Source organism: Lissotriton helveticus, chromosome 1_1, assembly GCF_964261635.1.
Source record: "Lissotriton helveticus chromosome 1_1, aLisHel1.1, whole genome shotgun sequence".
Taxonomy (NCBI): Eukaryota; Metazoa; Chordata; class Amphibia; order Caudata; family Salamandridae; genus Lissotriton; species Lissotriton helveticus.
Genome location: NC_136057.1, coordinates 430,597,054 through 430,609,722, shown reverse-complemented (window position 1 = coordinate 430,609,722; position 12,669 = coordinate 430,597,054). Strand labels below are relative to the sequence as shown.

At 44.1% G+C, this 12,669-nt stretch overlaps 1 protein-coding gene across 6 annotated transcripts in view; it reads right to left on the bottom strand.

The window, feature by feature from the left end:
- DNM1L (dynamin 1 like) overlaps window positions 1-12,669 on the bottom strand; it is a 747,198-nt gene that overhangs the window by 81,794 nt on the left and 652,735 nt on the right. For all 6 annotated transcript variants that reach the window (XR_013606882.1, XM_078673807.1, XM_078673806.1 and 3 more), the window contains one exon: window positions 7,957-8,121. Coding sequence is in view for 5 of the 6 variants with exons in the window: in XM_078673807.1 (XP_078529933.1) it covers window positions 7,957-8,121 (165 nt within the window). In the remaining variant the exon portion in view is untranslated. The remainder of the gene's footprint in view (window positions 1-7,956; window positions 8,122-12,669) is intronic.

The window sequence follows — 12,669 nt, the reverse complement described above, 5'->3', positions numbered from 1 at the left end:
GAGCAACACTTAAAGAAGTGCAGGAAAACCATTCATTCACTAACCAAACGGTGAGCAACACTTAAAGAAAGTGCAGGAAAAACCATTCACTCACCAACCAAACAGTGAGCGTACACGTAAAGAAACTCCAAGTGGGAGTGTTATCCCATACGCAGTCCAAATCACATGAACATTCTTTCACCCAAACTAAAGGTGAAGTAGATTGGCAACAAAAAGTCAACCAAATAACACATTAAATGTGAATCGTAACACACAAAATGTAAATCTAGGAAAAACCAGTAATGAGTACTACACCCCAAACTTAGGGCAACCCATAACGGAAAACCACGCCAGACCAAGTACACACCAACCCAAGTATGCAAGTAAGAACAATAAACACAATACATACTCTCCTTCTCTCTTCCTTACAAATTTAAAACAAACAGAAAGATCCTGCGACAACTGCAATATGCCTCCATTACAATATTGTAACACCCAGTTGTAAATAGGGACAAAGCAACAGTAACAAAACAAATTAAAACAAAAAACGTGGTCACCGTAGTCTAGGATCGATGAGCGATACCTCACCCGAAATTCTTGTAGGCTCTCAACCAAAGTCCATGTGCAGTCTATGTGGTACAAGCCATAACCAGTGTTATCAGATGCACGCAAAAGCGCAAAAAGTACCACAGTCCAAGTCTTGACGACAACGTTCAGTATACATTCCTCATTTGAGTGACTTCTGATGACCAGCGAGGGTGTCCTCAGCCAAAATCCCCGAGCATAGAGTCAGTGGCTCCAATCAGCCCACAAGGTAAAAGCCCAAGAAATCCATTGTCGTGTAGCGGTACTAAGAAGGACACGAAAATCCTACCATCCATTGTCACAATCAAGCACTGTATCCCAAGACAAATACAAGTGATGAGAAGTCGGATAGACATCGTGAATGAAGTAGGAACACCAAATGACTCGATGTCCAGAGGACAGTTAATCTTAAACGTCGCGATCTTCAGCGAATTTAAAGGATCTTTCCCAAAGTGCCAAGATGGCCGCTAGTGTGCCGTTTAGCGTCGTTTTCCAAAGGAAATAGGTCTCGTTTTTTTACCCATGAATCCCCATCACCAACACGCTGATGAATTCTAAATGCGTCATCAGTTGGACTCTAACAGGGGAACCGAGAGGAGCTCCACTGACCAACCGTCACCGACTCGACAAACGGTGAGTTGGCAAGCATTGAAAGATACGCTGGCTCGATTTAAAAATGTAATGTCTCTTCCACTGCCAGGACGCGTTGCGAGCGCAGACCTCAATCTCTCCACCGTCAAATGAACTCTGTGCGAGACGACGCTCAGCCCCCAGCCTTGCTTTCACAACCTACACACGTTTACAACACGAAGTGTAAACTCACCAGGTGCCGCCTCTTGTCGTCAGTCTGCTTCACTCGTGAACATCACGAAGTGAAAACTCACCCCCTGTTGCCTCAGGTCCCAAGTCAGATTTAACGGGCAGCAGGACAGCAGACCAAATAAAACCAGTAATAGGACAGTCAGCATGTGATCAATATTGAAGAAAATACAGGTGACAAGCAAGGCTGATAAATCCAAGTCTGGTGTTCATAGGAATGCCAACAACTTTAAACGCTCTGGACTGCAGGCTGTTCTGTTGACTAAGAACACTGGTGGGGCTTGCCAGAGCGTCGTTTTGATAATCTTCTTTCTTTAATATTCTTGTTGTTTCTCAAGTCTTTAGTTTCATGGTAATCCAGGGTAATTCAGGGTAATGTAGGGTAATCCTTCACCAACACGTAGTTCTTTTGACCTCGTCGCCAGTATTGTAAATATGATAGTCCTTAGTGACCAGATGATGAGTAGATGTAATCATAGATTTATTGTTAAGATAATTACATCAGTTAATTACAGGAAGATGGTAAATCCATATAACGCCCCACCAGGAGCAACCTCTGTCCTGCTCAGCCTGCCACCAACTGACACTCCACAGCTCCTTAAGTACCCAACATTCCATGACCACATCATACTTCCAGCATTCTAGATATTTTCAGGCATACCAACACTCACACTGGCTGAGCAGTAAATTAGGGAACCATAGAGAAGGGAAATGCAGCAATAGATTATAACAGTTGGTTTAAGAGTCTAAACACAACATGACTTTTTTAGCTGGAGATACTACTGAGCAACTGGTTGAGGAAGAGAAAGCATCCTTTTAGGAGTTTTGACTTGGTGTACCTTGTGGTTGGTATTTATCTGGTAAGCTTTTGTAATATATGCCATTTTTAGTCCTATACCAAGGCTGTTGGGATTCAAATTGTTTTTCCATTAGGAAAGTGATGGTCTGCAGGTTTCATAACCCTTGAGCGATTGTCATTGAGATGGCTGTCACTTCAACGAAAGCTTCATAACACCTTTGTTAATAGGGTTCAGCGTGTATCTCATCAAAAAGCTTTGTGAATGAAAACTCCTGATTGTCACCATATTCATGACATAATCTGCAATTAACAAGGGAGAAATGAGGGGTCAAAAAGCCTTTCTTCTTCTGAACCATCAGTGTCCAGCAATCTGCAAAGTGAATGTTCCGATATATACTGAATGAGAAGGTGTGTGTTCTGATTTGAATTGTTAGTATAAATCATTTCCCTTAGTTACCTGTTTCCTGCTGCTCATCCAGTATGAATGTGATGTAGAGGAATGCTGGAGTGCTTGGTGATGTAATGGAATGCTTGGTTGCCTGGTGTGGTTGAGAGAGAGTTGGAGTGTGTTGGCTGAGCAGCAAGGATCCTGCTCCTGGTGGGGTTAAACTTCATATCTACTATTTACCATTTGAATATCCTGTAACTAAGACTTAATAAACCTTATTCAAGTAACTTACTCTATGGCTACTTGGATTTTCTTCCATTATAACAGTGGCGATGATTTAGAAGAAGGAAACGTGTGTGAACTGAAGAAATTACTGAAGAAATCTAAAGGAAACTTAAAGGGAACTACTCAAGAAACTGTGCACTACAGAAAAAAACAACACCGTGCAGCTCCACTAGTGTCATTCCCATCAGACTGCCAGGGCGTGGATCTGTTATTTACATAGAATGGTAATGGAGGCATTATGAATTTGTAGCATTCCATGAGAACCGGCAGCAGCGTTCAATTGAAGTGAACTGGCAGCATTTATGCCAACTGGTAACATTGATTTGGATCAAAGTTTTGAGTGAACGGATATATGGACGTTATATTGTGTGGATTTTTACAAGAAACTCAGCAGGTGTGGGACATCGGTACTGGCACCTATAGAGACCTTTAGAGGCTTAAAGCTAGTGCAAAGTAAGCTGTGTCACAAAAGCTTGCATCGCTGTGCTAACAGGCCCTGATAACTGGCACTGCATGTGTAATTTTACTGTATGTTACATTTATGTGCATGCTGGAACCTTACTGTGGGAGCGGAGTTTTAATGGGCTGCAAGGCATTACTTCTACCTGGAGTGTGTATCCATGGAGATCCTGCGAGGGCTGCCGTACATCCTGTGAAGCCATGGGTGGTGAAAGCTGTCATCACCTTTATCAGATGTAATGCATGTGCTAGAGCATGCATGGGAATGATGCTTTCCCTAGTCGTCACTGCTCTTCCTCAAGACAAATCATTCTGGCACACACTGTGACTCGCGACGCGAAGCAGGAAAGAGCATTAAGCGTCTCGGAGCAACAGACCTGGGTGCTGGAGCATGTGCAGACGAAGTCCGGCCCCTCCCTATTTTGGATGACTCTGAGATCTCTTCATGCCATGTTGACAGGTCAAGAGAGAAGATACAACGTGATCAAAGGAAGCTAGAGCGTGAATTGCGTATATTGACAGTCTCTGCTTTCCGCCCGTATCGTTGTGAGGTTCAGTAACACACTGGAAATGTGTGCGCGGACGTCACTTAGAGCAACACCTGAGCTGCCCGGAATAAGGAACTTACATTTTTTAGGAAGTGGTAACCTTAAGAGTTATAACAACAAAGGGAAAAGGAAAATTCTGTAGCTCAGCCCCCAGTCTCTGTGTTCTCCTCCATTACCTGAGACAATTGTTGGAAAATGAGTGTTCCTAGTAGGCAGAAACATGCTCTGGGTCAGTGGACACAGTGAACTTCCCGATCTTGATTGAAGGCATTATCCAGCCTTGAGAGGCATATGTGGCTTTGGGTAAAGCTGGTGAATTTATATTTCGTGAGGTATTATCTTGATAATTGGATTATGTTTGTGCCTACTAACCTGCTAAGTTTTGTTAATGTCAGTATCATTTTGAGAGCTGCCTATGTGCATATTGCAGGTTATGCTGAAGTTGCTGCATGAGTTGCTTTTAGTTGAGCCACATTCAATTCTATTCTCAAAGTACTATTCTTGTTTTTTTTAGTTTGTCTAGGCAAGTCTGGTTTTGCTTACATGTTTACAAATGTTCAGTATTACTCTGAGTTTTTTTTAGTTGCTATTCTTACTTTTCTGGTGGTGTATAGATGTTATTCGCAGAATGGTGTTATGATTGTAGAGAAGTGTGTTCTGACGTAGCATCGTGGACCTGTGTTAGAATGTTTTAATGATATTTTTATGAGTGTGTTATTTATACTATGCTAATTTATTATTATTATTGTATTATCTATGTGTACTATGCCATAATTGTTTTGGGGTCCAAGTTTTTACCTTTGTAGTATGAAGTATGTAGCATGTGTGATGCGTTGTAGGGTTGTGAACCCTAGTGTTCTTTGCCCGAGACGTAGGGTCCTGTCAGGTGTGCAAAAAATGTGCGTGTTGTAGGGTCATGTACCCTAGTACTGTGTTATACGGTTGTGTACCATAATGCTGTGTTGTAGGGTTGTGTACGCTAGTGTTGTGTTGTAGGGCTGTGTACCCTAGTGCTGGGTTTTAGGTTTGTGTACTTTGAGATGCATTGCCCTGAGACTTTTTGCCCAGTCAGGCGTACAAATTGTGTGTGCATTGCAGGGTCGTTTACCCTAGTTAGTGCGAATGTTGTAGTTTAATTTTCAGTTGTGTGGCAGAAGAGGTTGAGTGAGGGTGTTGCACCACTGTGGTGTCTTTAGGGTGGTACAACACTAGGGTCTTAATTCTCAGTGGTGTCCTTAGGGTGTTACACCACTGAGGTGTCCTTAATTCTCCAAGTCCTGAATAGTACTACTTTGGTGTAATTTTAATGTATTTTATGTCGTAGGACTGTTTCGTTTTTCTTTCCAGCTTTGTTTTTTTTAATTTGCAATGAATTAGTTTTAACCTGTGTTCCTTATCTTTTGCTTATGATATTGGAGGATGTGTATTTCCATTGTACATTGTTTCATATTGTAAATGTTTTCCCTAAGAAACTGAGATATGTTGTGACTTGAATTGTTACTATACATCCTTTCCCTTAGTTCCCTGCTGCTCAAGCAGTATGAATGTGATGTAGTGGAATGATGGAGGGCTTTGTGATGTGATGGAATGGTTGAGAGAGAGACAGATGAAGTGTGTGGCCTGAGCAGCAAGGATGCTGCTTCAGGTGGGCTTAAACTTCCTATCTACTATTTACCATCTTAATATCCTGTAACTAAGACTTAATAAACCTTATGTATGCAACTTACTCTACGGCTACTTGGATGTTATTCCATTACAACAGAGTGATGTGTAACAAGTTCTGTGATACACCAGTCTACGAGATAAACATTATTAGGGATGTGATAGGCTCCTCGGCCAGAGACTAAATTCGAGATTGTACTATCAACACAAGTGTCATCAACAGTTGTATTGTTGACGTAGCTGTCTGTGACCAGTGTCTCATCGACGGTGAAGGCAAAAAATGTACTCAACGAAGGTGTCCTCAACAAATGTCCCATCATCGATGTCATCGGCGATAGTCTGAGTTGACATCAAGGAGGACTTCTCGCTGGCTTTTTCTTTTTAATGATTTTGCCAATAATATTGCTGTGGATGGCGATGTTGACGGAGTAGTAGACTCCACTGTCAACAAATACATTTTTATCGGCACTGTGGTCCTAAATACTAGTAAAAAGAAATAGGATGGTGAAAATGGTCTGCTCTGGAGATGGAGCTCTTGATTGAGAATGTAGCTCTCTTGGAGAAGACCGCTCTAGTTGAAGCTTAGGCTTCTTCTGAAGCTGAGGTGCCGCAGGAGATACATTGATTTGCTTGTAATTCTTCACAGCTTATTTTGATGTAAAGGGAACCTCTAATCTTAGAACTGCTACAGAGACTTTGTTTTTTAAGTGAGAACTCTCATGGCTCGTTGTTTAGGTCTTTGAAGACAAGCTTGATTCATCATCTGCAAAATTTTCTGCATATCTTGCAGTCTTTTTGGTTACCACCAGAGAGCTGGGAACTCTTTTCCAGGATAGTCTTGGGTCTGCAGTGAGGTGGAAGACCTAAATAACTTTATAACTTACATGATCCGGTAAAAGAAAGGGGGAGGCAGTGCCGTCTATTACCAAGTCAGGCAGCTGCCATCACCGAGCTGAACTACATGACAGGTTGAGCAGGTTGCAAGAGTAACGTGGCACCTTAAGAAAATAGATGTGTTTATTATTTCTTGCAACAAGGCTTTTTGCTCACCAAATTGGCAGTCCTCTTCGAAGGACGACTCTGGAGCAGAAAGGGCCCTTGTCCAACCCAGTAAATTGGGACTCGGTTAAAGGACCGCTCGCGAAATGGAGTGAGAAGCGCTCACTCTCTCAGTGAAACGTACTAATGCCACCATGTTCGGAAGGAGAAACCGGCAAAATCTCCAAGTTCAATTGCTGACCGAATATCCCTACCTCTGTCATGGAGTTGGAATGGTCTATAGATACTGTTTGCTGAAGGTTTGACGCATAGAAGGTCTACAGCAAAAAGGTGATTAATGCCTCTTTACTGTCCTTTGACAAGTGACCCTACCAGGAACAAGATAACGGGCATCAGAGAAAAGAGGGCGACACAAAACAGTACCTTCTCCCTTTTAGCAGAAGGTGGGGGTACTATTATACACTATGGCTTGTGAGGGAGACCTTGGTTTGGGACTGTCCTTGGATATGGTGCCTTGGTTCGTCATCAACAGCAGAGGTGCTCATTTGTCTGCAGATTCATCTTTTTTACTCCTCTTCTTGAAAATTAAATCAAATTTTTAATGCAGTATATTGTCTTCCTTTCTCTGCATATCTATACAACTCTTCCTTTGTTCCAATATTCACTCACACAGGAGTAGTTGTGCACCAGGCTGATGTTTATTACAAAAGGTATGCAGAACGGAAGGCTTTGTTACCCCAGCAGGGATAGGAAGCTCTATTTAAAAGCACACTGTTTGAAACCCTAAGAATAAGACAGAGGCTGCCTTACCCGATGGAGAAGAGAAAACAATACCCACAAGTAAGGGGACCAGCAGTGTAGAATCACTGAGCATGAGAAACACACTCTAGTCCATACTGGATTGAGAACTAGAGGTGGTCAACACTCAGCCAAGACAAGAGGTTAAGGCCAAATATGGATATACATGCATGTGCTGAAGCACCTGTGGACTTCAGGTAATAGCATTATAGCAGAACATGGGTTACAAATAGTGAAACCAGAGCTGTATCAAATTCATATTCTTGTACAAAGTGTTAAGAAGATACTATTGCTTTCTAAAATGATTTTTGAGAATAACTTTTTCTTTGAATATAGGTAGTTTATCCAACTATTAAAATAAATTATTACAACACACTCCCTCTGTGAAAGATCATTCCTTGGGGCTGGAATGAACAAAATCACAAGAGCTTTATAACAACCTATATAGTGCTCAACATTTTTAATTAGGATGGGAATAGGTAAATCCATACATCAACCCCTTAACAGAATATGAAAAGCATATTCCCTTTGATAATGGCTCTTTATGCTTTTAAGATGGTTGTGTGCAATAACCTAGGCAAATGGCCTGCAAATGCAAATACTTGATTTATTGAACATGCAACAAAACTACATACCACATCCAATAGATTTACAGCATGGCCTCTCTGAGGGCTAGCAGGAATCAGAGGCATCTTTGGCTTTTCCTCAGTGTCTTCTCCTTTTGATGCTTTCAACATTCCTCGCCAGTTACCCGTTCCTGAATCTTGAGTCATATCACCAGTACCACCTCCAGAAGCAGCCTACGCAGAAAGCACAAATTCATACACCCTCAAATAAGGTAATTAATCATTCTTAACACATTCCCATGCCCATCTGAGGCGATCTCACAGTAGTCTTTCATAGTGTGATGGAGTGGAAAAACAGGACGTGTAAGACATCCAGAAGCAGCCTACGCAGAAAGAACAGTTTTGTACACTCTGAAATAAAGTACAGTGTAATAGGGTTGTGTACCCTAGTGCTGCGTTATAGGGTCATGTACCCTAGTGCAGTGTTGTAGGGTTGTGTAGCCTAGTGTAGTGTTGTAGGGTTGTGTACCCTAGTGCTTGACTGAAGTGGTGAACAAATTACATTGGAAGTGACAGTTGTCCTTTGAACCACTGAAATTTCTACTGACTTGGAACCTTTGAAAGTCAGTTGTCTGTAACCCGGCTCAAATCTCTTGAGTATGAGTGTTTTGCATACCCAAACAAGTAATACAAATCAGTGTAGAAATTCCATGCTCAAAGTTGTAATTTCTGTATACTTATCTTGGTTAATATATACCTTCTACTTTTGCATGTATGACAGTCTCTCACTAACCAGCACCTAAATTGGTGGTAAGACTGGAGAGCAGTCAGTCACATATCCCCAGAAAGGCTTCATGTCAAAACCCTACCTACAGCTGATACTTAACATGCCGAAAACGTGGGGGCTACACTTATAATGGAAAAAAAGAAAATACAGCAAGGCCCACACAAATTGTATTGGTTACATATTGCTTGGTAAAACTTGGTAGTACGGCTACCATCTCTGAGAGAAGTGTAGAATTGGATGTAAAAGTCAATTAAACATCAACATGTCCCCTAAAAGCCTGCAAGAACTGAAGAATAGTCTGTAACAAACCAAGATCACCAGTAAAAGGTCAATGCGGATGCAAAAGGGTCAGCTAAATGGCAGCATTTTCTCTAATTTTAAGTAGGACTGTTGCCAGACATTCAGTCCACTGACTGAAAGATTGGTAATGCTGGGTACAGTTAATCATATGCCAAGATCACCTTGGAAAACTGGATGAGCTAGGGCATAATCAATCATATGGCAGTTTTAGATCCAAAAGGGCTACAGACTTGCCAAAAAGTAATACATATACAAACCACCGTCATACATAGGACTGACTCTACTTCATAGTACTTTCTTTAGATAATGAAAATTAGGGACACACTCATCATGTCAACAAGCATTGGCAAAGCCAATAGGTCTTGCATTAGAGACAAATTGGCTTTGCAATAGTTTTAGTCATGCCGTCCAGCATCCATGATGCTGTAGAACATGGCTTCCAAGCAGGAAAAAAACACTACGCTGCCAGCTAAACCAGGTTGTAGGCGTATGCACCCAGGATGTGCATGCCTACAAAATAACACAAGCATTTATTTTTTGTTTTGTTTACTGATCCGAGCTGGATTAGTAATAAATAAATCAAGTAGATGAGTGGAAACAATGCAGGTGGGAAACTAACACAGAGTGGTTGGAATCACAGGGGGAAGGGAAGCAACTCAGGGCAAGCAAAAAACACAGGGGTGCATCGTAAGGAGCAACACAGAGGGTAGTGGTAAGGGAAGGTTAACAGGGATCAAAGTGCAGGAAAAAAAATCAATCAATCATACAGTACATGTATAGCGTGGCTTGTCACCCTTGGTGCTGGGCTGGGGGTTCAGTCGAAGAGCCAGGACTTCAGTACCTTTCTAAAGTCGGTCAACGAGGGTAATGTTCGGAGGTGTGGTGAAGTGGGAGAAGGAGCATCCTCCCGCTGCAGCAGCGGCAGATGCGTGGTGTCTGGGTGAGGTGAGTGAAGGTTTTTGGGTGACTGGTGGAAATTGAGGTGGTGGTTCATGTATGAAGGTCTTTAGTGGTGGAGGGCTTTGTAGGCATGGGTCAGAAGCTTGAAATGGCATCTTTTCTGGATCGGGAGGACTCTCAGGCGTTTGGTTATGTAGGTCCTTTTGGGCAGGTTGAGGATCAGTCTGGCTGCTATGTTCTGGATTGTCTGGAATCTTCTAATTAGTTCGCTGGTGGTGCCTGCATAGTGTGTTGTCGTAGTCCGGGCAGCAGTTGATCAGGGCCTCCGTCACGGTTTTCCTCGTGCGGATGGGGAGCCATTTGAAGATTCTGTGGAGCATGCGGAGCGTGTGGAAGTAGGCTGAGAAGACAGCATTGACCTGTAGTTCCATGGAGAGTTCACTGTCAAAGACAATGCTGAGGTTGCGAGCATGGTCGTTCGGAGTGGGTCTAAGTTCTAATGGCCACCAGGCGTTGTTCCAAAGGGAGGAGTGGCTGCTGAAAATCAGCACTTCAGTTTTGTCTGTGTTGAGCTTCAAGCAGTTGTCCTTCATCCAGGCCAAAATATTCTTCATGCAGTAGCGGAAGTTGGTCTTCGTCGTGCTTGGGGTCTGCTGAGAGCGAGAGGATGAGCTGGGTGTCGTCAGCGTGGGAAATGATGATATTGTGGATTCAGACGATGTCTGCTAGCGATGTCATGTAGATCTTGAAGAGGTTTGAACTGAGGGATCAACTTTGTGAGATTCCGCAGATGGTGAGCTTCAGCTGTGAGGTGAAGGGAAGGAGACAAATTCTCTAGGTGCATCCTGTGAGGAAAGAGGTCATCCATCTAAGAGCGTAATCTTTGTTTCCGATCTGTTGCAGTCGATTGATGAGTGTGTGGTGGGAGTCTGTGTTGAAGGCTGTGGAGAGGTCGAGAAGAATCAGGGCAGCGGAATCTCCTCTGTCGAGTAGGGTGCGGATGTCGTCTCGATGCTGTGGTTGGCTCTGAATCCGGATTTGGAGTGGTCTAGCAGGTTGTTTCTTTCCAGGTGTTCAGTGAGTTGGACGTTGAAGGTCTTCTCCATGCGTTTGGTGGGAAATGGGAGTAGCGAGAAAGAGTGGTAGTTTTGGAGGGCTCTGGGGTCTGCTTTTTATTTTTTTAAATTTCTTTATTAGGTTTGTATCTCCATTAAATCAAGCAAGGTACAAACATAGAGCTTAACCGCCCCTGCTGAGGTGGTCCATACATCAGCAATATTGCAATACAAGCGACCTAGCAATGATGATGTTGATGGCGACTCCTTTGTCCACAATGTTCCCAGTTTCAGTGTTGCATAACTATAACAGAACTATAAGAAGATTAACCCCCTATACCCCCGTCCCACCCCCCCAAAGCCCGTCCCACCCACCTCCCCCCTTCTGCTGCCGGGTCCGTAGAGATATAAGAAAAAGTTTTATAAGGACTAATGCATCTAATCCCTATGGTGGGTCGCCGTGTGTCTCATTTTCCTGTTCTGGGGTCTCTCCCTGCCCAGAGGGCGCTAACTCTGAACTGTCCTGCGTCACCCGGGTGTCCCATCCTGCCAAATCCCAAAGCATTGCCCCCCAAGCCTGTAGAACCTCCGGTAGTTTGCCATCCCTCCTGGTGTTTCGCATGTGCCCCTCCTCTGCCAGTGCCCACTCCTGCAGATCCCCCCTCCATTTCGTCAGTGTCGGGCCCTGTTGGGACATCCAATGGATTGCGATGTGTCGCCGGGCTATGACTAGGCCTAACACCAAAAATCGCCTGCTTACTTTCCGCTTGGGATCCCGTGGGATCAAGCCCAGGAGACAAGTACGCGGGTCCAGGTCTATTAACCACCCCGTCACTTTTGTCAGGTCCTCCAGGACCGACCCCCAATACGTCCAAAGAATAGGGCACGCCCACACCATATGTACAAAATCCACCTGTGCACTACGACATCTCGGGCAATGTGAGTCTCTGGTGTTATCTACGGTCTGGAGCTGCTTGGGTGAGAGATAGGTCATATGTATAATGTTGTATTGAATTTGTTTGAAGCGGTTACTCGCCGACACCTTCTGCACACTCTCGTGAATTTTCTCCCACTCTCGCGGGGTAATCTCCTGCGGACACACCTGCTGCCATTTATGTTCTATCGTCAGGGGACCTTACTTTTTATTTTCCCTTAAAGCCCTGTAGAGGTGAGTCACCAACTTCCGCCCCCCTGCCATCACTATCATGGTAACCATTGTGCGGGAGTGCACCGGAGCCTCCAGAAACGAGGGCCATAGTAGCCGCGCTGTCGCCACTATTTTGGCATATTGGAGAAATTGCCCCGGTCCCAGCTCGAAGGAGGTCGTAGCCTCCTGATAAGAGATTAATTTATCGTCCGGATAAAGGTCTGCCAGCATCAGGCAGCCCCCCTCCTTCCACTTGTCTGTCGACATGATCTGTTCTATCCTGGCAAAGGGTGGCAGTAGCCAGAGGTCCATGTCAGTGCCGAACGGCCTGTCTTGAATTAGGCGTCGTACCACTCGGTTCCATATTGTGTGCACCAGCCGCACTGGAGGGGGGCCGCGATTCCATTGCCCCCCTACCTGCCAAAGTAGCGCTCCCAGCTGCTTGCTTCCATACGTACCTGCCAGCAGGGACATCTCCCAAGAGGGGTCCGTATCCAGCCAAGCGACAGCATGTTGCAGTTGTGTCGCAAAATAGTAAAGTTCAAGGTCTGGGACTTCTAACCCCCCCCGCCCCACCTCCGTTTCAGAACCTC